The following is a 27,898-nucleotide window of genomic DNA, read 5'->3' as shown; positions in this document are numbered from 1 at the left end:
TAAAAAATCCTGTAATAGCCTTGTGTTCGACATATAGTTCAACCCCGGTCCTGCAGGTGGCAGTAGAAGCGTGTCGCTTATTTACAGCGAATATCAGTCGAGTTAGAAACCCCACGTGTTCACTGCCCTGCGTCAACATGGGGAAAAGAAGGAACAACAAGCAACTTTTAACTAGTCTGTCCAAAAAACAAAAGAAACATTTAAAAGAATTTGGAGAGGTGCATCCATTCGATGATGTGTAAGTTGGTCTTTTACGTCTCAAGGCTGAAGTGGAAGATTCAGTGCGTTATAGCCGACAAGCTAGCTAGGTTTGCTTGTTCTCTGTGTGTCTGAGGCTATTCACGATATTTAAATATGTAGCCTACACTTTATTTTTAAATTAACGGATTATTATTTGCGTAATAAAGTCGTTTAGTTGACCTCTAATTACTGTGCCACGGTTTAAAATCTAAACATGACGTTACTCTGTTTTCAGTGTGTATGTTCGAGAGTGGCTTTTATTATTTATTGGAACTTTTTCATGTTTTCATTTCAGAGTCAGTGAAAAGTCTGAAAGGACTCAAGTAGTGGAACTGGTGAGTGATACGTTTATGACACGTTTATCAAACGCAATGTGCACTGAATGTCATTGTGACACATTTCTAACTTTAAAATGAATTAAACATTTAGATATTATCGTATTTGTCCTGGTCACCTATAACTAAGACAGGGCAACCCCCCCCACACACACACATCACCCCCACAACCCTGTGTCGGTTGAGGTGGGCGGGTTTTGGTGGTAGCAGGGGTGTATAATGTAGCCTGGAAGAGTTAGGGATGCATGGGATTCTGGGTATTTGTTTGTCATTCTTGTTTGGTGTGGGTTCACAGTGTGGCGCATATTAGTAACAGTGTTAAAGTTGTTTTATACGCCCACCCTCAGTGTGAACTGTATGGCTGTTGAGTAAGTTTGCCTTGCAGTCACTTACGTGTGTAGGGCAGAGCCCGCATACAACATGTGACTGGGCCGGCACGCAGCTAGTGTAAAATCAGACGCTAAAGGCACTGCCATCACGGCACGCCCTCAATATTGTTGCCCGGGGAGATTTTCGGAGAGGCACCGAAATTCGGAAGTCTCCCGGAAAATTCGGGATGGTCAGCAAGTATGCAGCTAAACCGCATCAGAGGGATCAAAGAGCCGCATGCGGCTCCGGAACCGCGGGTTGCAGACCCCTGGTCTATGTCATCCTCGTTGAAGCCCAAGTGTGCCCACACAACTGACATCAAATTCCTTTTTGGTACAAGCTGCTCGCATTGTACTGACAGCTTGTGTTTGTTTTCCTCCATGATGCTTCTGTGTAGTGCACTGGATGGGACAGTGTTGTTAATACTTCTGCTTCTGAAATTGAAATAACCGGCATAGCAGTTTTTCGTCGGTTTGAAGGTTTAATGTTGGTTTTGATTATTTTTTGATTATTCACCCAGCCCTATGTATAACACATAGCTAAAATGGAAAAAGTTTGGACACCCCTGCCAAAAGGAGTGCAAATAACTCCACCCTAAACTGCTTTAATTTGATATTGATGTACGTTTATATTTGTAACTCTAAGGTACCCAGCCCAGAACACTCTGATGCTGAGGCGGAGCATCTGGATGAGGAAGAGGACGAACCAGAGGAGAAAACAGCCTATCAGAAACTTCTGACAACACTCAACCGACCCAGTGGTGACGACCATAGCGAAGAGGAGACCACTGATGACGAAGAAGAGGAGGATCTTGGTGTAGAAGGCAAATGTTGCACGGTACATGCTGACTGTAAAGTGTGCGTAAGGACTGTGACAGGAACATCCTATTGTTGTGGTTATTGCAGAAAATAGCGTTGACAAAGAGGATGGTAACGATGATGATGATGATGGTGAAGAAGAGGAGGAACCAGAAGATTCAGGTGTAGTTCTAACTCAAGCATCAGAAAGCGAGAAAGTGGTGCATGAAGGAGGTGAAGATTTCATTGACAAGGAGCATGAGTCCCAATTCTGCCTGGAGGGCAACTTAATTGGTGAAAGAGGACAAGAGGACATTGGTGATGTTGACCAGGACAATGGTAAGAGTTTCATTAAACAGCATTCAAATATCGACATGAATTAATATCAATAGAGATGGGAATCAATATATTATTTGGTGTAAACATAATTATAAAACCCTTCAAAACAGGTTACAAAAGCTCATTTTAGCTGTTGATGTATGACATATCCGTGCAACGTTTAAAAATTTTAAAAAAAAAAAAGGATTCTTTGACTAATTATTTTTTATTATCAATTTTTGAAGGTTATGAATGGATATAGAATCAGAATATACAGTAAAGGAATCACAATTCAGAAGTAAAAACAAAAAACTTTTTAGCTGCCCTAATTATCAACATTATTCTGGTCACCAAAATCATTTTTAATAATATTTCATAATTACTTTTTTTTTATATTTCAGCAGTTAGTAAGGGTATTTTTATTTATTATTTTTTGCATTTTGAACATTGGCTTGATGTTAATGGGCAATTTTTATAATTTAAACTGGACGGTCGTCCCTCGCCACATCGTGCTACTAATATTGCGGCTTCACCATATTTGCAAATTTTTGGGGGAAACTTTAAAAAAGGCATATACTATGTTTTTTGTCGTAAACTAAGCATTTTCCAACATAAAATGGCTAAATAAACAAACAATATCAATACTACAGTCGTATTGGCCACTAGAGGAGATTAAACCAATTAGAGTGCGCTCTTCAGTATCTTGGCCACTGAATGGCCCAGCCTCAGGCAGCATTACTATATTGGATTAAAATTGTATAAATGTGACTAAAGGATGTTATTCCATGTCGAGAGGACTCTCATATTGTTGAAAATGATAGAACTTAGTAAACAGTTTTTTGATGCTCCAGCTACCGTATTTTCCGCACTATAAGCCGCCCCGGGTTATTAGCCGCACCTTCAATGAATGGCATATTTCAAAACTTTGTTCACCTATAAGCCGCCCCGGGTTATAAGCCGCGCCTATGCTGCGCTGAAGGGAATGTCAAAAAAACAGTCAGATAGGTCAGTCAAACTTTAATAGTATATTAAAACCAGCGTTCTAACAACTCTGTTCACCCCCAAAATGTAATGTGCAAATGTGCAATCACAAAAATAGTAACACTCAAATTAGTGCAGAGCAATAGCAACATCAATAACTCAACGTTGCTCGAACGTTAATGTCACACAACACACAAAATAAACATTTAAAGCCCACTTTCTGAAGTTATTCCTCATCCATAAATCCCTCGAATTCTTCTTCAGTGTCTGAATTAAAAAGTTGGGCGAATACGCCATCCAAAATGGCCCGCTCCGTCTCGTCGAAGTCATCAGAGTCAATGTTGCTGTTGTTGTCCAGCAGTTCCGTGAATCCTGCCTTCCGGAAAGCTCGGACCACAGTTGAGACCGATATATCCGCCCAGGCATTTATAATCCACTGGCAGATGTTGGCGTATGTCGTCCGGCCCTGTCTTAGTGGCGCAGGTCATCTTGTTGCTTCCTCTACCTATGCACCATTGATTCATTTATGTTCAATTCTGTCGCTGCTGCTCTATTTCCGTGTTCTACTGCGTGACTTATTGCCTTGAGTTTGAATTCTGCATTGTACGCGTGTCTCTTAATAGGAGCCATTTTGTGGTCTTTACAGATGTAAACACACAAATGAAATGAAACGTAATATCCGCACGCTTCTTCTTCTACGGGGACGGGTGCTTACCTTGGTGGTTGCTTACAGTAGAAGAAGAAGCGCTTCCTCTTCTATGGGGGCGGGTGCTTACCTTGGCGGTTGCTTACCGTAGAAGAAGAAGAAGCGCTTCCTCTTCTACGGGGAAAAAAGATGGCGGCTGTTTACCGTAGTTGCGAGACCTAAACTTTATGAAAATGAATATTAATATTAATCCATATATAAGGCGCACCGAGTTATAAGCCGCACTGTCAGCTTTTGAGAACATTTGTGGTTTTTAGGTGCGGCTTATAGTGCGGAAAATACGGTATTAAAGAATTTGATTTATAATTGATCATTCCTACTTCGCGAAATTCATTTATTGCATTCATGTCCAGAACCAATTAACAGCGATAAGTGAGGGATTACTTAAACTATATTACTTAATGTAAATAAAATCTATATTGCGATAAATATTGCTGCCTCCAGCAATATCAGTATACATCACTATATGTTATTTGGCATTTTAGTGATGATAGAACCTTTTCAAAACGGGTTGCTAAAGCTCTTAATTTGACTTTTTGTATCTATATATTGTGAGTAGTGTATTTTCATAACTTTTGGAATATCTATTGTTCAATAAACAACCAAAATGTCCTCCCTTTATATGCAGACATGTATTTCCAACATTTTGGCACGGAGCTGAGTGAAGACGATATGCAAAAGATTACATTAGGCACTAAACCAAACACTCAGATCAAGGTACAAACTACCTTATACAATTAACATGTATATTAATAGTATATTTTTTCCACATTTCAACTACTTTTTATTATGCTTTTCTTTAAATTTAGTGGCCAAAAATGGGATCGCTTTTTTGCACCACTCCCTTGGAGACATTTGGTGCTCTCAGCTCACACAAGGACCTGCCAGCTTTCCACAAACTCTTGGAAACCTCTTGTAGTAACACCAAAACTCTCAACTCCAAGGAGGAAGCAGAGGAAACCAGTGCTTTTCAGTTTGAGCTTTTGGCTCTCATGGGTACATATAAGGACCTCTACTACCCAGAGAACTGCCCTTTGAAGGTGGGCTCGCAGGTTCGAAGCGCTTACTGCCTCCACGCTCTCAACCACGTGCTGAAAGCCAACTCTTTGGTCCTCACTCACAACGCTCAGCTACGAGAGCAGCAACAGGAGGCTAAGAAGGGAGCAGAGCTAGAACATGAACTGAGAGATCAAGGTCTTACTCGCCCCAAGGTAAACAACTTTACATTCAAGGTTATATACTGTCTTCATAGAGGTTAGTTAGTATGTTGAACTGTATTGGACCACTCTTAGTTGTTTTTGTTATGCTAACCTTATTAGATTGTAAGACTTTTGTACATATGCGTTTTAATGTGTATAAGATGTGCAGTTTACCGCCACAGCAATAACAAACTGTTAAATGTACATATCTCCCATAATTGTAAAGAAAATACGTGAAAATAACATGAAACCAAAGGAAACTACAAAATCCAAGTTGTTTGATTTTAATTGTATATTTGTACATACTCTGTACCATATAGTATCACAAACCAGTATAAACGGATTTTAAAAAAATTAATAGTATTTAACATGAAGCAAACACTCTTAAAAGTAAAACATAATTTTACTGGCATTTGTCTCACAGTTCCTCCAAACAAATAGGTCAGTGGAATCACTTATAATTTAAAATTGTTCAGATGTCAGTTTCATTAGTGGCTGTACCACAAAATTGTTCATTGTTGTTTCTGTGTCTTATTACATAATAGACAACAAATAACAGGCCTGACCAATGGAGACATGTACACACATCTTTTAAAAATTTATATTTTTTTGTAAATAACTGTCAGATTAAATGAAAATATTATAGGGCTACAAAAATTAATAGATTCATTTGATTAGAAGAAAGTTTAAATTTATATTTTTTTGCTTCGACTGAGTGTAATTGATAACATTTTATAAAATCAAACATAGTTTACACACGGCCACTGAAATAGAGCGCACATGAGAGCAGTGGTTTGTAGGTGCCGTGATCTGTGTAGCAGCGAACAGTGGATATTTTTAATGCTCATGCACACATGTTAAAATTACAGTTTACATGTGGGATGTGGTGTGCATTTTGTTAGAAAAACAATTAAGTTTGCTGAAAATGTTTTACATTTTTAAAACTATTTCCCCTAAATTATTCCTTGAGGCTATACTGTGTTTAGCCGATGAATCGCACAAACTGAATAATTACTCCATTACTAAACTATCAATAGCTGCAGCCCTTAAATATGCATTAAATGTGTTTTAATTTACTTAGTAAAAGAAAGTATTGCCAATTTATTTTACTTTTTAAAAAAATTTTAAAAGTTAAAAAAAGTGGGAAAAATCCGAAGCTTTGTGTTATTGGTATCAACATGTCTGCTTTTTCTTGTTGCATTCCACTTTTGCTGTTTTTGTTTTGATTTTATTTCTACAGTATGGCAAGGTCCAATAACAATCTGTAAGCCGCACTTGGGCCCCTAGTGTACATTAGGCAACAAACTATGTTAAACTTTTTCACTAGGGCTGTTAAAAAAAACTTCCCAACCCAATGAGGTTAATAGGAATTCAACCAAAATTATGACAGCTCTTACTTAAAAATTTGGTTGTCGCTCTCAGGCATGCAAATGCAGCTTACTTTTTAAGTACAATTAAATTAAAAGAAACGAGCCACAAACTTGTATTAATTTGGTGTTTTGTACAGTGGTTTTATTTTAAATTTAGCTTTTATCTGCTTTATAAATCAGTACATGAGCACATACAGTAGCTGAGATTATTATGAGGTAGCAAACACAAGCTGCTTTAAGATCAGATGTTGTTGACAGGTTCTAATACTGGTGCCATTCCGAGGCGTGGTGCTGCAAATCATCCATATTCTCATCAGCTTGCTGGAGAGCAAAGGCAAGAAGGTTGTAGTCAGCAACAAGAAGAGGTTCAAAGATGAGTATGGAAATGACTCTGATACCAAACCGAACAGACCGGACGATTACCACGCCATTTTCCTTGGCAACGTGGACGATCACTTCAGGATGGGTGCGACTGGACTGAAAGTACTCAGGTTTGGATATTTCTCGTTTTTTGTGTAATACTGAGCTTTCCCTTTGTCCTCAGGCATCTCCATCATCAGGAACAGCATGCGCCTCTACGCCCCTTTTTACTCCTCAGACATCATCATAGCCTCACCACTGGGCCTCCGCACGGTCCTGGGAGTTGAAGGAGAATTTAACAGGGACTTTGACTTCCTGTCCTCCATCGAGATGCTAATAGTAGACCAGGCTGATGTCTTCCTCATGCAGAACTGGGAACATGTTTTGGTAGGAATACACTCCCTTTCTAATTTTTTATATTCGCTTTTAATTTCACAGATTATGCAGTAAACCCCATCAGGAACCAAACTGTCGCCTCTTTATTTTAAATTGAGAGGACCACTAAAGACATTTTTATCCTCTTGAAAGAAATATGAAAAAAACAAAGACATTCTATTGCGGTCAGAAGTTTACATACAATCATGAACTTGGACATTATTATTTTGGGCTCTTATCACTAGGTTGTAAGAATTATAAAATGTACATCTTCATTGACTTTTAAAAACAACTGGGTGCACAAGCTCTTTCAACTTCAGTTTTGCTTTTGGAGTTTTAAGTATTTTGGTTGTTTTAATGGTAATCTAAATGGAAAGTGGCTTGATGGCAATATCTGCAGAGGAAAAAGAGTGCGTCAGCTATGAATCCAGCAGGGGGTGCTGTCTTTCGTCAATTCACTCAACATTTTAAGCAAGTTGGATGCTTTGACAAGAGGAGACGTTGAATAACTCCATGTTTTCCCGTAAATTACTAAATGCTATATGCAATGTGTGAAACTCAATTTAAAAAGTTTTTAATAGATGTGAGAGACATTTTATAGTGTTTATTTATTTAAAATAAGATTTTTTTTCAGGCATTTATGGGTGCATTCATTAACGATTTTTCGTCATTCGCTGGAGGTCTTTGATCATAACACCTGTGAACAGTGAGGATCTGCATGAAATGTATCTACTAGAACTAGTGCTGTCAAATGATACGTTTTAATACATTTGATTACATGTTTGAATTATGATTAATCATGATTAATCACAGTAAAATAGTTGCTTGCATAATTTAATTTTTTTTTAAATACCCCAATATTTTGACAACAAGGCAGTTTTGTTGTCATGTTATTCACTAACTTTTCTTTGTCTACGTAAATATACGTCATTAATTTGCTCAAAACTTCATAACAGTTTTATCTAAAGTCTCATTGGGGTGTATTTTAATGCAATATATATGAAATATGAAGAACATTTAATTGGGTAATTAATATGTTGATACATGGTTACTGCAACATTTTTGTGTGAATAATCACATATGATACCTTGTTAGATTTGACAGCCTGAAATTGAGCCTATAATATGTATAATTTTGACCATGCTTAAATGAGAGAAAATCCAATTTTACACCCAATTCTTGTTTAGAATTAATTGGAGATGTACACTGCATAATCAACCGATCTTGGCAATAAAACATTCAAACTAATCTTTAAAAGCCCCAAAAAATTATTTGTTGAAAGCGATCATATTTAATAATGTAACTGTTTTTTTATTAGCAATAGTAAAAAAAAATGTCCGGATCAACCCCAAATTGAAGCACTTGTTCCTTATCCCATTTCTAACATTTTTTGAAAGTTTAATGAAAATGTGCCTGTTTTTTGAGCTATCTATATTGGAATGACAGAACCGAGTGAAGTATCTTGTCAATAATCCACTCTATGTCTCTGTGGGTGGAGGCGGGAGCCGCTTGCCACATTTTTAGCATTTCCTGAAAGTTTAATACTCGAGTTATGTTGCTAACTAACAAACAGACAAACCCCTCTGATTGCATAACCTCCGGGGGAGGTCATAAGAAAAAAAAAATACATATAAATAAATAAAAACATACATGCAGTTCCCTGACTACTGTGGTATTGACTTGCAAAAATGAACATATTCTATCTTTTTCTGAATTATGTAAAATATGTATTGTCAGTGTAAATAATGGTTGCTTTCTTACGAGTGTAAAATGTATTTTTAATACGTCAAACTTCTACATTGTACCTAATTATGGGAATGTTATCACTTTAGCAGATATTGAAATAAGATTTCTAACTTCCGGTAATCTAAAAAATTAAACACAATGGAAGATGCATATAATATACTGTATAAAGAAGCCATATTTTAATTTATGGAAGTGTTTACAATCAATAATGGTTTGTTCTGCCTCAACAGCATGTGATGAAGCACATGAACCTGCAGCCACTGGAGTCTCATGGAGTGGACTTTTCAAGGGTTCGAATGTGGAACCTTAACAACTTGGCCCAACATTACCGACAAACGCTTGTATTCAGTTCCATCCAAGACCCACAGATCAGCAACATCCTCAGCAAACAGTGTGCCAACTACCGCGGACAGGTACTTGTTACACTATTCTTGAAATCTTTACACTATTCTTGAAATCTTTATAGAGTTTATTTCAATAGAAAATTAACAATAATGTTTATGTTGTTTTATTGTACACTTGGCAAGTAAGTTTTGGGTGTAACAGCAGGGTCTTAGTCCTTCTCAGTAAAATGTGAAGTATATATCATATCACATACCGTATTTTCCGCACCATTAGCCGCACCTAAAAACCACAAATTTACTCAAAAGCTGACAGTGCGGCTTTTAACCCGGTGCGCTTTATATATGGATAAATATTAAGATTCATTTTCATAAAGTTTCGGTCTCGCAACTTCGGTAAACAGCCGCCATCTTTTTTCCCGGTAGAACAGGAAGCGCTTCTTCTTCTACGCAAGCAACCGCCAAGGTAAGCACCCGCCCCCATAGAACAGGAAGCGCTTCTTCTTCTACTGTAAGCAACCACCCGCCCCCGGAAGAAGAAGAAGCGCGCGGATTTTCGTTTCATTTCCTTTGTGTGTTTACATCTGTAAAGACCAGACCACAAAATGGCTCCTACTAAGCGACACGCGTATAACGCAGAATTTAAACTTAAGGCAATAAGTCATGCCGAAGAACACGGAAATAGAGCAGCAGCAAGAGAATATAACATAAATGAATCAATGGTGCGTAGGTGGAGGAAGCAAGAAGATGACCTGCGCCAGGTAAAGAAGACAAAACAGAGTTTCCGAGGGAACAAAGCAAGATGGCAACTGTTGGAGGACAAACTCGAACAGTGGGTTGTTGAGCAGAGAGCAGCAAGCAGAAGTGTCAGCACCATCACTATTCGAATGAAGGCAACAACGCTAGCAAGCGAACTTCACCTGGATGATTTTAAAGGTGGTGCTTCTTGGTGTTTCCGGTTCATGAAAAGACGCAATCTCTCCATCCGCACACGGACCACTATTTCACAGCAACTGCCTAACGACTTTAAAGAAAAGCTGGCTACTTTCCGTGCATATTGTAAAAACAAGATAGCTGAAAAAAAGATCCGGCCAGAGCACATTATCAACATGGACGAGGTTCCACTGACTTTTGATATTCCTGTGAACCGCACTGTTGATACAACGGGAGCACGTACGGTGAATATTCGCACCATAGGGAATGAGAAGTCGTCCTTCACTGTGGTTCTAGCTTGCCATGCTAATGGCCTGAAACTTCCACCCATGGTGATATTCAAAAGGAAGACCTTGCCAAAAGAGACCTTTCCAGCCGGCGTCATCATAAAAGCTAACTCGAAGGGATGGATGGATGAAGAAAAGATGAGCGAGTGGTTAAGGGAAGTTTACGCGAAGAGGCCGGGTGGCTTTTTTCACACAGCTCCGTCCATGTTGATATACGACTCTATGCGCGCCCACATAACAGATGGTGTCAAAAAACAAGTGAAGCACACAAATACAACACTCGCCGTCATTCCGGGTGGATTAACCAAAGAACTCCAACCGCTGGATATTGGTGTCAACAGGGCATTCAAATCACGACTGCGAACGGCGTGGGAACAATGGATGACCGAAGGCGAACACACCTTCACTAAGACAGGCAGACAGCGCCGGACGATATACGCCAACATCTGCCAGTGGATCGTAAATGCCTGGGCAGATATTTCGGTCACAACTGTGGTCCGAGCTTTCCGGAAGGCAGGATTCACAGAACTGCTGGACAACAGTGACACTGACTCCGATGACTTCGACGAGACGGAACCGGCCATTTTGGATCCCACATTTGCCCAACTTTTCAATTCGGACACCGAAGACGAAGAATTCGAAGGATTTACGAATGAAGAATAACTTCAGAAAGTGAGCGCTATGTTTATTTTGTGTGTTGTGACATTAACGTTTGAGCAACATTATGTTGCTATTGCTCTGCACTATTTTGAATTTTACTATGTTTGTGATTGCACATTTGCGTACATTTTGGGACAGAGTTGTTAGAACGCTGGTTTTTAATATATTATTAAAGTTTGACTGACCTATCTGACTGTTTTTTTGACATTCCCTTTAGCGCAGCGTAGGCGCGGCTTATAGTCCGGGGCGGCTTATAGGTGGACAAAGTTTTGAAATATGCCATTCATTGAAGGTGCAGCTAATAACCCGGGGCGGCTTATAGTGCGGAAAATACGGTACTGTATATTCTAGGGAAGTAACGGTATCAAAATCTCACAGTACTATATTATCACAAAGAGGAGCTCAAACACCTCTATAAAAAAGAAAAAACAAAGTAGATTTCCCTCGCCCCGACGTGGATCACCCCCTCTGGAGCCAGGTCCGGAGGTGGGGCTCGATAGTGAGCGCCCAGTGGCCGGGCCTGTCCCCATGGGGCACGGCTAGGTACAACCAGTCCCCCGTCCAATGGGCTCACCACTCATAGGAGTGGGCATAGAGGTCATGTGCAGTGTGAGTTGGGTGGCAGCCGAAAGCAGGTCCTTTTGGTGGTCCAATCTTCGGCTCCAGAAGCTAGATCTTGGGACCTCACTTAGGGGGAAGGAGCATGAGCTGGTGCGCGAAGTGGAGAAGTTCCGAATGGATCTCGTCGAACTCACTTCGACAAACAGCAAGGGCTCTGGAACAAGTACTCTCGAGAGGGGCTGCTAATTGTATAATAATAATATGATTATCACCGAAACCTGGCTTCACCCGGAAATACCCGATGCTAGCATGCAGCTAGCCGGACGCACTCTGCTCCGCCGGGACAGAACTAAGGACTCCGGTAAGAGCAGAGGAGGGGGGCTCTGTATCTACGTGCATGAGAACTGGTGCAACAACGGGACAATCACTAAACAGCACTGTTGCCCGGACGTGGAGTACATGTCTGTTAGATGTCGGCCTTTTTTTCTCCCGAGAGAGCTGTCTGTTGTTATCATCACGGCTGTGTATATTCCACCGGACGCCAAAGTAAACACAGCGCTCTCTCTTCTGCTCAACACCGTCAACGAACAGCAGCGGGCCCACCCCGACGGTGTTCATATCATAGCAGGGGATTTTAATAAGGCCAATCTGAAGACTGTACTCCCTAAGTTCTACCAGCACGTGAAGTGTTCTACAAGGGGCAAGAACACCCTGGACCACGTGTATTCCAACATAAAGCACGCGTACAGAGCTACACCCCTCCCCCAGCTTGGACAGTCAGACCATCTTTCCCTCCTGCTCTCTCCTACCTACACCCCCATCAGACGCCAGGCCAGGCCTATCACAAAGACTGTTATGACCTGGCCTGACGATGCACTCCCCAAACTTCAGGACTGCTTCCAACACACAGACTGGGACCTCTTCCAACAACAGGAGGTGGAGACAGCCACAGGAACGGTGCTGGACTACATAAAGTTCTGCATCGGGAATGTGACTGTGGAAAAAAACATCCGGGTTTACCCCAACAAGAAACCCTGGATGACCAGCCAGGTCCGCACACTCCTCAGGGCCCGCGACGCAGCCTTCAGGTCAGGGGACAGGGCACTGTACAGTGTTGCTAGAGCCGACCTGAAGAGAGGGATTAAAAAAGCAAAGGCGGACCACAGGAGGTGTATAGAGTCCCATCTGTCCAGCAAAAACTCACGGGAGGTGTGGCGGGGCATTCATGACATCACGAACTTCAGAGGCTGCAATATGACAACTGCGGATCAGAGTGCGACACTGGCAGAGGAGCTTAACTGTTTCTTTGCCCGTTTCGAAACCCCCCAGCGACACTCATCTGCTCCAGCCCTGACCCCGCCCCCACCGGGCTCCGGCGCCACTCCACTCACTGTACAGGAGCACAGTGTCAGACGAGTGCTCCTGGCTGTGAACCCCAGGAAGGCTACCGGACCAGACGGAGTACCTGGAAAGGTGCTCAGGACGTGCGCCCACCAGCTCGCTCCCCCCCTCACCAGGATCTTCAACCTCTCCCTGGCTCAGGCAGTCATCCCATCCTGCCTGAAGTCATCTACAATAATCCCGGTGCCGAAGAAGTCTCCCATCACCAGCCTGAATGATTACCGACCAGTGGCCCTCACTCCGGTAATCATGAAGTGCTTCGAGCGACTTGTTCTCCAGCACATCAAGGACCATATCCCTCCAGACTTCGACCCCCACCAGTTCGCATACCGGGCGAACAGGTCCACAGAGGACGCCATCGCTGTTGCTCTCCACTCTGCTCTGAACCACCTGGAGCAGCAGCAGAGCTACGTCCGGATGCTCTCTGTGGACTATAGCTCTGCCTTCAATACAATAATCCCGGACAGACTCTGCAATAAACTGGACACTCTTGGCCTCCCCCCTCTCACAAACGCCTGCATAAGGGACTTCCTAACGGACCGACCCCAGAATGTGAGACTTGGCCCGCACCTCTCATCCTCCCACACGCTGAGCATCGGCTCCCCACAGGGCTGTGTGCTGAGCCCCCTCCTCTACTGCCTTTACACCCATGACTGCAGTCCGGCCCACAGTGACAACCTTCCCGTCAAGTTCGCCGACGATACCACAGTGGTCGGGCTCATCTCCAGGGGTGACGAGGCTGCCTACAGAGAGGAGGTCCTGAAGCTGACGGCCTGGTCTTCGGAGAACAACCTCGCTCTCAACACCAGCAAGACCAGAGAGATCATCGTCGACTTCAGGAGGAGCAGCACCGACCCTGCCCCCCTCTACATCAACGGCGAGCGTGTAGAGAGGGTCCACACCTTCAGGTACCTTGGAGTCCACATCTCTAATGACTTCTCCTGGACAGTCAACACCACATCAATCATCAAGAAGGCTCAGCAGCGGCTACACTTCCTTAGAGTCCTCGGGAAGTACAACCTGAAGCCTGACCTGCTGCTGACCTTCTACCGCTTGTCCATCGAGAGCCTGCTGACCTACTGTATTACGGTATGGTACGGCAGCTGCACTGCAGCAGACAGGGAGAGGCTGCAAAGAGTGGTCAAGACGGCTCAGAAGATCATCGGCCGCCCTCTCCCCTCTCTGACGGACATCTACACCTCCCGCTGCCTCAACAGAGCCAGTGCCATCATCAAGGACAGCACCCACCCTGGCTCTGACCTGTTCCACCTGCTGCCCTCTGGGAAGCGCTACAGGTGCATTAAAACCAAAACAAACAGGCTAAAGAACAGCTTCTTCCCCAGGGCCATAACCATCCTGAACGGACTGCCCCATTGTCCCTCATAACTGCCTTCTCTTCGGTGCAATAACCCATTCCACCAACCACCCTGTTTTTGTTTTTGTTTTTTTCATGTATATATTCATTTCACACCATATTCATTGCACTTCTACATTTTTTATATTTTTATATATTTGCACATTGTTTTTCTAGCATGCACACATCGCACTGTATGGAATGGCCTCAATCTCGTTACCTTGCGTAATGACAATAAAGCTGATTCTGATTCTAATTCCATTGTTCTGCTCGATGACTTCAAAAGTTAACATTGGCAACGACAGTGAAACCTGGAGAGGCGTAATTGGGAGGAACGGTCTCCCGAACCTAAACCCGAGTGGTGTTTTGTTTTTGGGCTTTTGTGCTCGCCACATATTGTCTATAACAAACACCATGTTCAAACATAAAGGTGTCCATATTTGCACTTGGCACCAGGACACCCTAGGCCAGGGGTCGGCAACCTTTACCACTCAAAGAGCCATTTTGAACCGTTTCACAAAATAAAGAAAACAATGGGAGCCACAAAACTCTTTTGAAATTTAAAATGAAATAACACTGCATTCAAAGTTGTTGTTTTTTGCTTTGTGCTATGTATAAACCAGGGGTCTCAGACACGCGGCCCGCACCTTAATTTGAAAATGTAATGTTAGTGCTGCAACCTGTACAAACAACTTGCCAGCCCAGTCACATGTTGTATGCGGCTTCTGCAGACACACATAAGTGACTGCAAGGCATACTTGTTCAATAGCCATACAGGTCACACTGAGGGTGCCCATTTAAACAACTTTAACACTCTTACTAATATGCGCCACACTGTGAACCCACACCAAACAAGAATGACAAACACATTTCGGGAGAACATCCGCACCGTAACACAACATAAAGACAACAGAACAAATACCCAGAATCCTATGCATCCCTAACTCTTCCGGGCTACATTATACACCCCCGCTACTACCTATTTGGCGGTCACAGAGGAAAAAAATCAGACATCAGACATGGAGGGAGTTCAGGGAAGCCATGGAACACGACTTTCGAACGGCTTTAAAGCGATTCTGGACCACCATCCGCTGTCTCAGGAGGGGGAGGCAGTGCACTGTCAACAGCGTGTATGGTGGGGATGGTGTGCTGCTGACCTCGACTCAGAATGTTGTGGAGGTAATACTTCAAAGACCTCCTTAGTCCCACCTACACATTTTCCTATGAGGAAGAAGTCCCTGTGGAATCTTTTGGTGAGCTCTCCTATTGCTGTGGGGCTGTCTTGGTTGACACGACACTGCAACATTGCGTGGACATCGGGGGAAGTCCTGTAGAGAATGCTCAGAGTATGGGGTATCAGACCGTCTGATTGTGGCGGTCCGCTCCCCGTATGATCGGTGTCAGAGCTTGGTCCGCATTGCCGGCAGTAAGTCGGACGTGTTTCCAGTCAGACTTGGACTCCTCCAGGGCTGCTCTTTGTCACCAGTTCTTTTCATAACGTTTATGGACAGAATTTCTAGGCGCAGTCAGGGCGTTGAGGGGATCTGGTTTGGTGGCTGTAAGATTAGGTGTCTGGTTTTTGCAGATGATGTAGTCCTGATGGCTTCATCTGGCCAGGATCTTCAGCTCTCACTGGATCGGTTTGCAGCAGAGTGTGAAGCGACTGGTATGAGAATCAGCACCTCCAAGTCCGAGTCCATGGTTCTCACATGTTAAAGGGTGGAGTGCCATCTCCGGGTTGGGGAGGAGATCTTGCCCCAAGTGGAGGAGTTCTTGTTCCCGAGTGAGGGAAGAGTGGATATTGAGATCGACAGGCAGATCGGTGCGGCGCCTGCAGTGATGCGGACCCTGTATTGAACTGTTTTGTTAAAGGAGCTGAGCCGGAGGACAAAGCTCTCTTATTTACTGTTCGATCTACGTTCCCATCCTCACCAATGATCATGAGCTTAGGGTTATAATCGAAAGGACAAGCTCACTGGTACAAGCGGCAGAAATGCGTTTCCTCCGTTGGGTGTCGGGAATCTCCCTTAGAGATAGGGTGAGAAGCTCTGTCATTCGGGAGGATGGATGGACAATATTATCACGGTATTAAGACCACGGTATAATATTATTGTCGGGTATTTCCACAAAAAAAAATGTCCATAGTATGTACAATGAAGTGACAGGAATATGTAGGAAAAACACAAATATAATGCTGAAATGTTCCAATTATATTTATTTCTGTATTATTTGTAAGTGCAAATAATTGTGCACTGTTTCAATTATAAAGAAACAACAACTTGCAGTTAACATATTTAAATTGACAATGTAAAACATCCAGTTTAACAAGTGTAAAAAAATTATGATCACTTTAGTGTATTTCAACTTTTACTTTCCAAGTAAAAGTTGAAATCCTCACCTTACAATTTACTTTTATTTCCCGCAGTGTACAGTCTGTTTATTTTGGTGATTTCCGTCTTTGTGCTACGACCAGCTGGCTGTGTTGCCTCGGAAACTCGTAGAACACAGACTTTCTGACCTCCACTAAAGATGTTATGTTTTTGCCAGGGTTTGTTTATGTATTTGTTAGCGACACAACTCAAACAGTTATGAGCGGATTTTGATGACATTTTCGGGAAATCTCCACAAAAGACAATTGCTTGTATTCCGTCAAGTCACATGAAAAACAGTGGTGGTCAACCAAGCCAATATGGCCGTTTTGTAGCAAGCAGCCCGCAAACTCTCTCGGTACACAAGGGACCTATATCTTCCTGCAAAAAATCAAACGATGCAATGGAATAGATCCCTATACTTTATAAAAAGCATGGAGGTCTACAACTTTTTTGTGTGTAGCTGGATGAAGGACATTGGTATCAAGACTCTCCCGGATTAATATGCATCGTTTTTGCTGGAGTAAGGTTACATTTCATAATTCAACTTTGCGTCTTTCAAGGACACGTCCATGTAACTAGAGACGACTAACACCCGACAGCTGACACCCGTGACTGCATATCCATTTAACAAACTAACAATTACTGAATCATCACCATATTTAATTTTTGTCCTGTTGTTGTCATATGTACTCTTGACACAAAATAAACAAGAGAGGAGATGTAAAAGTACCTTTCCTGACTGTATTATTGACCCTGACTTTCTGGTTTCTGTTAGTTAAAAATTAAAATACAAATAATATCAAGGTAGTAATTTTAATAGGAAATACTAAATGTTAAAAGTATATCAAAACAAACCTTTAACAAAGTGATCACTACAAACTTGTGTGTTCTTCGACTCTGCCTTTTTGGACTGGGGTGCATGACACTTTTCTCGTCGTCTCACCTAAAATATTGCCCTCTTCTGCCCTTTTTGATGACCTTTTCAGGAACTCTGAAGAAACGTTTATCATTTTTGAGATTTAAACGGTACGTACAGCCGAAAACAACGCAAACATAGGGCATTTTTCTTCGAAAAAGGTTAAATGGCACCTAGTACACAGTGACAACAGATGTTAACTTGACCACAATACATATTTAATGAGCCGGGCGTGACGTCATGTAAATCCAAGCAATTCTTTGTATCTACTATGTAAGGCTGCAGCTAACGATTATTTTTCTATCGATTAATCTATAGATTATTTTTTCGATTAATCGGTTAATCTATAGATTATTTTTTCGATTAATCTATAGATTATTTTTCCTTTTACCGATTATTTTTTTTATTTAAAATGAAGATGAAAAAATAAATGTTGGCCAGTTTTTTCAAAAGGCATGACTTTTATATACAAAAAAAAAAGTATGACCACTCAGTCAACATTGACAACAACATGACAAAATATTCTGTAACAATGTAAACATTTAAAACTTTTAACATTTAACAAAATTAAAAGTAGCTTATTTGCTTTTTAATGTGCAAATATAAAAGTAAACATCCAGTGCAAATCTTAATATTCTGCAATAGTATAAGCATTTCTAAAGTAAAAGTATTGCTTATTTTGCTTTAAAATGTGCAAAAATAAAGATAAACATCCAATACAAAAAAGTGCAAAACGAAATATTCTGTAACAGTAAACATTTCAACAAAAGTAAAAGTATTGCTTATTTTGCTTAATAACACAACAATGATAGTATGATTAAAGTGAAAGTTAATTGTTGGTTTGTACATAGTATATGTAACTGTTAATGTTGTAAAAGGTATTTGCACAACTAATTAACGTTAGCGTTAAAGAGGAGCGCGTCTTTGTAAACACTGAACAGGCATGCCAAACGCGCCTCTCAGAGCGATACAGTGTTTTAGTTTATGAATTTACAACGCAGATACAAATGACACATTCATGATTTTGTGTAATGATGACAATGTATACTCACGCGGACGATTGACTAGTTGATGGTGATGGCAAGAACGCTGTCGGGTGTTTTCTTTTCAAATGTTCCTTCATAGCCGTTGTGCTGCTATGATAGGCCATTTCCGCTCGACACAGTGTGCATACAACAACTGTCAAGTGTTTTGCTTTTTTCGCTGTGCTTATCCCACACTTGAAGGGATGTACCAATGCTGAATGTGGCTTCTGGATTTCACTCAAAAGACCAGACCGTAGTTACTTTTTCCTTTTATTTTCCTTTAGTTTGCAACAGTTTTTCCAACGAAGAAACAGCTTCTTTTTTCTTCTTTAGTCTTTTTAGCAGTCTTTAGCAGTGTTAATAGACTTTAGTTTCTTTAGCTGTCATTAGCTGTCTTTAGTAGCCTTTAGTAGCCTTTAGCTTCTTTAGTAGGTGAAAAACCTTTAAGGACAAAACACCACAAGATTAACATGCTGTAAAAAATCAATCAATTATCAATCCCATAATTTACAACTATTAATTAGCTATCAAACTCTTAACCATTAAACAAGTGCAAGAAAATGGACACATCTTTTCCCTTTAAGTTAAAACAGATTTTAAATAAATTGTCTCAACATAAATGCACCAAGATACATATAAAATACATTTAACACCAGAAACACAATAGATAAATGCAACAGAAAACCCAATATGCAAATACATAAATACCTAACCAATTAACCACCTATTTAGATACATATTTAAAATCCATATTCAATATAAATATATTATTAATTTAGCAGTGAAACACCCAATCTTAAACGCTGTCTACTGGTAGAAAAATGCCCCTTTTTCTACGCCCTCACCAACACAGTTAAATCCAACACTTTAAATTGAGCGACTTCACCCTCCTGATGAAGCAAACTGCTCCAACATTTATCAAACTAAGCAAAGAATATCAACACTAAACAACAGTTACATAACACACTGTGTGTATTTAGCCTCCAGACTAAGCACGCTACATGCACCCCCCCCCCCCCCCCCATCTCACCAGCGCAACAGGTGCGCCACACCCACGAAGAGAAATATTAAATCTTACATACTTTTGGCACAACTCTGGGTTATCTGTAATGAACTAAACCTTTTTCCACTCTGCGCTGGCGTCATTTGTATTCCTTGATTTGACACAGCGGTCTAATTACCGGGCTCGCACACCAGCAGATGAGACAGGAGCGCGCCGCGTTATACCTGCGCGCGAATGTAAACTGATCGGCTCTGATTTTATAAGCCGACTGGCCGAAATAATGCCGAATTATATACATTTGTTTATTGAAATACTCCCACACGTTTGACGACTTTTGGCGTGCTTTTTTTCCCTCGCTCGCACCGCTCGCATCATCTGCTTTGCGCTCCGCCATGACGACAGTGTGACGTAAATATGCGACGCGTCGAAGCATAAAAACGACGTCGACGTATTTACGTAACCGATGACGTCGACTATGTCGACGCGTCGTTTCAGCCTTACTACTATGACACTTCACTTCCTTCTTCGCAGCGGTCCCACGCTGTGCAGATTCTGGGAGAAATTTTCAGACCCGGCCAACTCTAAAGCCTCAGAAAAAAAAAATACATTCACCAAGTTTTTGTTTGATACAATCACACGTCACGGTATTATTGTAAAACCATTTTAATCGCAATACCACAGTACCAACGATATCGTTATATCCCTAGTATATTTTCCATTGACCCGTGTGTATGCGATTACATGTGCTCTGGATTTTCCTTCCTCAGGTTTCTGTTAAGAACATCCCCAAAACAGGTTCCATCTGCCAGGTGTTGGTCCAGCTGCCCCACGTCTTCCAGATGTTCTCCTCTGATAGCTTCATAAACCACAATGCACGGTAATGTAATTCGTGATGCTCAATGTTGTTTTACCACTAATTCACTAGTCGCACTATTCTTTTTTTGCAAGCAAAAAGCTGATATTAATATAATTATTGGCACAATTAAGTTTTTTGTATGTTGGTTTATATGTCTTATATCCTGCCCCAAGTGGAGGAGTTCAAGTACCTTGGGGTCTTGATCACTTGTGAGGGAAGAGTGGATCGTGAGATCAACAGGCGGATCGGTGCGGCGCCTGCAGTGATCCGGACCCTGTATTGATTCGTCGTGGTGAAAAAGGAGCTGAGTCAGAAGGCAAAGCTCCCAATTTATCGGTCGATCTACGTCCATAACTTCACCAATGGTCATGAGCTTTGGGTTTGACCAAAAGGATAAAGTCACGGGTACAAGCGGCCGTAATGCGTTTCCTCCGTTGGGTGCTGGGGCTCTCCCTTAGAGATAGGGTGAGAAGCTCTGTCATTCGTGACGAGCTCAAAGTAAAGCCGCTACTCGTCCTCATCGAGAGGAGCCAGATGAGGTGGTTTGGGAATCTGGTCAGAATGTCCGACCACGTCCGACTGTTAGGCGATCACAGGGAAGACCCAGGACACGGTGGAGAGACTATGTTTCCCAGCTGGCCTGGACACGTCTCAGGATCCCCCCGGGAAGAGCTGGACGAAGTAGCTGGGGAGAGGGAAGGCTGGGATTTTTCTGCTTAAGCTGCTGCCCCCGCGACCCGACTTTAAATAAGCGGAAAAGATGGATGGATGGATAGTTGTGACAATAATCAGCCACCGTTCAGTATTGGATGATTTTTTTTGTGGAAAAGTCTTGTGATAGCCATTGCCAATTAATGCCTTTTAAAGGGAAGCTATGATGCAAATTCAACTTCTTTTTTTTTTTACTTTGGGTACCTGTTTTTGTGTATGCGGGCTCTGCATAAGTCCGAAAATGTGAAATTTGGCGGAGATATTTATAAAACAATCTTGACTTCCTTCATACTTCCTCTGAACGAGTCGTTTGCAATTTGCACAGCTTGCGACGGTTTTCCCAAGTGTGACTTCAGCGGATGTCTCCACATATGAAAATTAATCACATTTAATTTTGATTTCGATTATGGCTTCTCACGATTATGAAAATATAATAATAATTAAAAAAAAATATTAATGGGCCACACAACATGCATGCAAATTCTGAAGCTTGTGGCGGTGAAACAGATGAGGGAATGAGGGGAAAAAAGAGCACGTCTTCGAGAAGTTTGGGATCTTACCATGGTTGCTATTTTCATTTGACATAGCGCTAGTAAGCCGAATCAATAATCACTAAGCTTAATAGAAAAAGTAAGGCATATGATTGCCGGAGTCACGTAACCGCAGACGGAGTCACATAATGGGCCAATAAAACGCTGATAAACGCAAAATAATATCAGGGAAATTTAAATGAATGTAAGTGAAATGTTGTCATTGTGAGGAGAATAGACATTTATTTGGGAAAATAATGAGGTTGCAACTCTTTTTTTTGTTTTACAGCCTCTTTACTCGTCAACACCAAAGCACAGCACACCTCCCCCTTTCACAATAATAGCGCGGTGCGCCACATTCGGTTTGACCGCGCCAACAAAATAAAAGTTTCAAAAAAGTACCTTGCACAGTACCTCTGCTTCGACCTAAAATATTGGTAAAAATTATCTAAAGATGTATTGCACCAATAAATGTGAGGATTTGTGCATTTAATTAACAAATATTTTATAAAATGTTATTTGACACAGAAAGCACACACTATGCTGGTAAATAAGTGTAAAAGGTAAAAAACGGAATTAAAAACAAACTGGAAAAGCTTTTTTTTTAATATATATATATATTGCTATTTAAATGTATTGTTATTGCTATTTAATTTGTTGTGGTTTATTGTTTACCAATTTATATCCAGATTTTTTTTAACTATATTAAAGTTGTTTTGGTGGTACAATTAATACTCAAGTTTTCAAATTAATTAATGCGGAGTAGACATTGTAAGAGTAAAAGAAACCAAATTTTGGGTGTAATAATAGATGAGTGGATGAATAAAGTTTGTCTAAGTCTTAAAGCAAAGGCATAGCGCGTACAGTAATTACAAACAATACATTGGAGGTAGCCACCTCAGTTGACATACTTCACACAAAAGTCACAATTTCTTCCTGATTCTTGGCTCTAAGTTAATGAAAATTTTGGTAAAATAAAGGCAATAAGTAATTGTTTTGGTCCATCCATCCATCCATCTTCTTCCGCTTATCCGAGGTCGCGTCGTGGGAGAAGCAGCCTATACATTCCTCTCCCCAGCCACTTCTTCCAGCGCTTCCCGGGGGATTCCGAGGCGTTCCCAAGCCAGCCGGGAGACATAGTCTTCCCAACGTGTCCTGGGTTTACCCCGTGGCCTCCTACCGGTCGGACGTGCCCTAAACACCTCCCTAGGGAGGCGTTCGGGTGGCATCCTGACCAGATGCCCGAACCACCTCATCTGGCCCCTCTTGATGTGGAGGAGCAGCGGCTTTACTTTGAGCTCCCCCCGGATGGCAGAGCTTCTCACCCTATCTCTAAGGGAGAGCCCTGCCACCCGGCGGAGGAAACTCATTTCGGCCGCTTGTACCCGTGATCTTGTCCTTTTGGTCATAACCCAAAGCTCATGACCACAGGTGAGGATGGGAACGTAGATCGACCGGTAAATTGAGAGCTTTGCCTTCCGGCTCAGCTCTTTCTACACCACAACGGATCGATACAGCGTCCGCATTACTGAAGACGCTGCACCGATCCGCCTGTCGATCTCACGATCCACTCTTCCCTCACTCATGAACAAGACTCCGAGGTACTTGAACTCCTCCACTTGGGGCAGGGTCTCCTCCCCAACCCGGAGATGGCACTCCACCCTTTTCTGGGCGAGAACCATGGACTCGACTTGGAGGTGCTGATTCTCATCCCAGTCGCTTCACACTCGGCTGCGAACCGAGTTTTTGGTCGTTTCGTGTAATTTTTTTGCGTTTCTTACGCCGTCGGGTGCGTGTTATAGAGCCTGCTGGTCACTAAACACTGCATAGATGCAGCAACAGAGTGCACCAAATACGGCCGCAAAAAGCATGTTTTATTCTAAGTTTATGAGCTGGAGTATGTTTAGAACTGTATATAGACATATTATTTTGGTTTATTTTTATCAGAAAAACTAACGTCAAAATGACAGCAATTGCATGCAACCTGGCACAGCGGCACACGTCCTTGGTAGCAAGAATGGTGCCTTTCGTTTAGTTGGCCATACTTTCTTTATACACGATTCTGAATTACCACTCCAATTCAAAAGCATAAATCTGCCATAAGGTTAGTGTTTTTCAAACCTCCCATCGTTCTGAGTAATTAAACTTGATCAAACCTTTTCTAACATTCCACAATACAAAACCTTAAAAGTACTTACTTCCTGCTGATATCATATTGGTTTAATATTGATATCGACAAACACTCAAGGCTCCAATATCAGTATCGAAAGTGAAAAAGTATTGGGACACCCCAGTTGTTATTTTTATTATTCCATCTGGTTTTTTTTAATTAGATGAACACATTCTAATATATGAAACATTTTCTCCCCTCCGTGTAGGTTTCAGTACTTTGTTGACAAAGTGCTGCCTCAGTACAGAGACTCGGTTATGTCGCACACGCTGGTCTACATCCCCTCTTACTTCGACTACGTTCGACTGCGCAACTACATGAAGAAACAGGAGATGAACTTTGCGAGCGTGTGCGAGTATTCCAGTAAATCGGAGGTGAATCGAGCAAGGCACTTCTTCATGAATGGAGATAAGCAGTTCATGCTCTACACAGAACGCTTTCACTTCTACAAGAGGTCAGTGTTTTTTTTAATATACACGTGAATCTTTGGATGAGAATAAGTCATTCAAAGTGCCTTAAAGAGCTTACCTCGTTATTAATGGTTATATTGTCTGCTTTCATCTATATTCTGGTGTTTATCAGGAATCAGGTCACAGCAGCCTGAATAGCTTCCATGTTTCCCACTCATTTTCATTGATATAATTGTGTTTAGCTGGCTAATGAAACCTTTATCAATTAATCAAAGTTTATTTATATCGCCTTTAATCACAAATGCCTCAAAGGGCTGCACAAACCACAACAATATTTACGGCTCTGATCCCCGACAGGGCAGGAAAAAACTCAACCCATTGGGACAATGAGAAGTCTTGGAAGGGACCGCAAATGTGGGGATCCCTCCTCCCCCTGGGTGCCCTGTGAATACAGAACAATAGTACTCTCTGATCATAGTCCTGTAGCTCTCCAGTTGGCTCTTGGACATAAACATGCATCTAGAACATGGCGGTTTGATAGTTGCTTGCTGTCTGATAAGAAATCCGTAGAGAAAATTAAAAAAAACAATTGATCTATACAATTTTGTTATCCTTATGGCTATAAGAATAACAATTGCATAATTTTTTGAAGACCTATTGAACCTCTTTGGATTAAATTGATTTATATTTACCTACTCAGTGGCCTAGTAGATAGTGTCTGCCCTAAGATCGGTAGGTTGTGAGTTAAAACCCCGGCCGAGTCATACCAAACACTATAAAAATGGGACCCATTACCTCCCTGCTTGGCACTCAGCATCAAGGGTTGGAATTGGGGGTTAAATCACCAAAAATTATTCACGAGCACGGCAACGCTGCTGCCCACTGCCCCCCTCACCTCCCAGGGGGTGAACAAGAGGATGGGTCAAATGCAGAAGACAAATTTCACCACACCTAGTGTGTGTGTAACAATCATTGGTCCTTTAACTTAACCAATGATACAGCAGAAATATCAAGATCTACACTATGGGAGGTTTTAAAAGCATACATGAGAGGACAGATAACTTAATGGACCAGCTTAATTAATAAACAACAACATAGAGACAAACAAAATGAATTTATAAAGGAAATAGCAGATTTAGATTAAAAAACTCAATCTCCCCTTCACCAGACTTGCATGAACAAAAATGATATCTTCAAAACAGAACTCAACATACTGTATATTACAGAAACAACAAAACTTCTTACCCAAACATTATGAATACGGGGAAAAAGCTGGAAAAATATTAGCACATCAAATAAGGGAACAGGCACCGGCAACAAGATTAAATACAGAAAAAAGAACAGAGTCAGGACAAACTACGATAGATCCAGTGGTGATTAATAATACTTGTAGAAGTTTTTATATTAAATTATACTCCTCAGAATCTAAAGCAGACCCAATGCTAAATGGTAACTTATTTGATAAATTGAACATCCCAAAAATAAGCTCTAAGAATGAACAGTTAGAAAATCCCATTAAAAAAGAGGAAATGCAAAAAGCAATACAAAGCATGCTAAGCTCCAAGGCACCAGGCCCAGACGGCTACACCACAGAATTCTATAAAGCATTTAAAAAATAACTTATGACCTATATTGTTAGAAGTATTTAATGAAGCATTGATTAAAGGCTGTCTACCACAGACTTTTTATCACTCCAGCATCTCCTTAATTTATAATAAAGAGAAAGATCTGCTAAACAAGGTTTATACAGGCCAGTGTGCTTACTGGATGTTGATAAGATTCTTGCCAAAATTTTAGCTACACGTTTGGAAGGTATCGTTACAACAATAATTTTTGAGGATCAAACTGGATTCATAAAAGTTAGATGATTGTTTTTCAATGTCAGGAGGTTACTTCATAATATATACACTCAGGATACAAACAGCAAATTCCGTGAGGTATTGGTATCCCTGGATGCGGAGAAGGCCTTTGACAGGGTCGAGGTTCGGATTCGGTACCAGATTTTTTTACCCTTAGTAGATTATTATATGCTAAGCCTCAGGCCTCTGTACAGACAAACAATATTAGCTCTACAAGACAGGGTTGTCCCTCATCACCACTGTTATTTGCATTAGCCATTTAACCTATTGCGGTTTCACTACGCAAAGCAAAGGAATATGTAGGAATAAAAAGAGGAGAGACTGAACACCAAGTGTTGCTATATTCGGATGATTACTACTGTATATCTCCAAACCTTTAACATCATTGCCAATTATAATGTCCATAATATCAGATTTTGGTGCTAACTCAGGATGCAAACTCAATTAATCAAAGAGCACACTATTCCCGATAAATATAGGAGCATGACAGAGCATAAACTCTTTCACATCCTATCCATTTGCAATTTCAGAAAAATGTTAAGTATTTAAGAATTAATACAACCCAAGAATACTCAAGTTTTTTTAAACATAACTTTTCAAAATTATATAATCAAACAGTACAGGACCTAGATAGGTGGGCTAACTTTCCAATTTCATTAGCAGGTCAAATGAACATAATCAAAATGAATATTCTACCCAAGTTTTTTTTATCCTTTTTTAGTGCATTCCAATCCTTATTAAAGAATCAAATTTCTTGAAAAATGTTTTGGTAATATCTGAATTCATATGGAATAAAAAGACTACGAGAATTAAAAACTTTTTACAGAGACCAGAAACAACAGGAGGTATGGGGTTGCCTTGTTTTCATTTATATTATTGGTCTAGCAATATACGTTGTGTTTCTTTTTGGTGTCATAGGCAGGGTGCTGTCTGGGTAGGGTTGGAAAATCAGAGTTGTTCCCCCACTTCACTAAAAGCTCTTATAAATTCAGCATTACTTACGTATTCTTCAAATTATTCTTAAAAATCCAGTTTGGACTCTGATAAGAAATCACTTTAATTGGAAATAATCTTCAGTACACACTCCACTTAGTAACAATCACACATTTACTCCTTCACTGTCAAACTCTAAATTTAATCAATGGCAACTGAAAGGAATACAATCCATACAAGATCTATTTACTGATTAAAAATGTTCATCATTTCGTCAGGTGCAGGATACATTTGGCATACGTGATAGTGATTTTTTCAAATATTTGCAAATCTGAAGTTTTATTAAAGAAAGGTTCCTGTCCTTCCCGGAACAGCCCTCCGAGTGTGTCATGAATTCAGTGCCTCTGCAAAAAGGGTCTATATCTAAGATTTATAACAATATTTCACAATTGGACTGTACAGCCACACTTGAACATTTAAATAAGGCTTGACAGGAGGACCTGGCAGTGGAAATTTCAGGAAATCAATGGACTAAAGCTCAGGATCGGGTACACTCTTCAACTGTATTCCAAGATTTTACACGGTCTTCATTTATCAAAGTTAAAACTTTCAAATGTTCCCTGCTGTGAACCCACTTTGTGAGCCTTCTGGACAGGCACCGGCCTTACTGACACATACTGTATGTTCTGGACTTGTACAAGGATGGCCAACTACTGGATCAACATATTTCAATGTGTGTCTGAGATTTTCCAGAAACATATCAAACCTGATCCAGTTATT

General features: G+C 41.1%; 1 protein-coding gene across 1 annotated transcript in view; it reads left to right on the top strand.

Moving 5' to 3' along the window:
• Window positions 1-73: 73 nt before the first annotated feature.
• utp25 (UTP25 small subunit processor component) overlaps window positions 74-27,898 on the top strand; it is a 36,426-nt gene continuing 8,601 nt past the window's right edge. Inside the window, exons 1-11 of the mRNA XM_061968434.1 lie at window positions 74-238; window positions 536-575; window positions 1,590-1,767; window positions 1,850-2,080; window positions 4,375-4,463; window positions 4,556-4,957; window positions 6,574-6,781; window positions 6,860-7,062; window positions 9,027-9,209; window positions 20,417-20,526; window positions 24,125-24,370. Of these exons, the coding sequence (XP_061824418.1) occupies window positions 138-238; window positions 536-575; window positions 1,590-1,767; window positions 1,850-2,080; window positions 4,375-4,463; window positions 4,556-4,957; window positions 6,574-6,781; window positions 6,860-7,062; window positions 9,027-9,209; window positions 20,417-20,526; window positions 24,125-24,370 (1,991 nt within the window). The 5' untranslated portion in view covers window positions 74-137. The remainder of the gene's footprint in view (window positions 239-535; window positions 576-1,589; window positions 1,768-1,849; window positions 2,081-4,374; window positions 4,464-4,555; window positions 4,958-6,573; window positions 6,782-6,859; window positions 7,063-9,026; window positions 9,210-20,416; window positions 20,527-24,124; window positions 24,371-27,898) is intronic.

The sequence above is a fragment of the Nerophis lumbriciformis genome, linkage group LG08, assembly GCF_033978685.3.
Source record: "Nerophis lumbriciformis linkage group LG08, RoL_Nlum_v2.1, whole genome shotgun sequence".
In the NCBI taxonomy this organism is placed as follows: domain Eukaryota; kingdom Metazoa; phylum Chordata; class Actinopteri; order Syngnathiformes; family Syngnathidae; genus Nerophis; species Nerophis lumbriciformis.
Note: the sequence above shows the minus strand (reverse complement) of the source record. Positions and strands in the feature narration are given on the sequence as shown.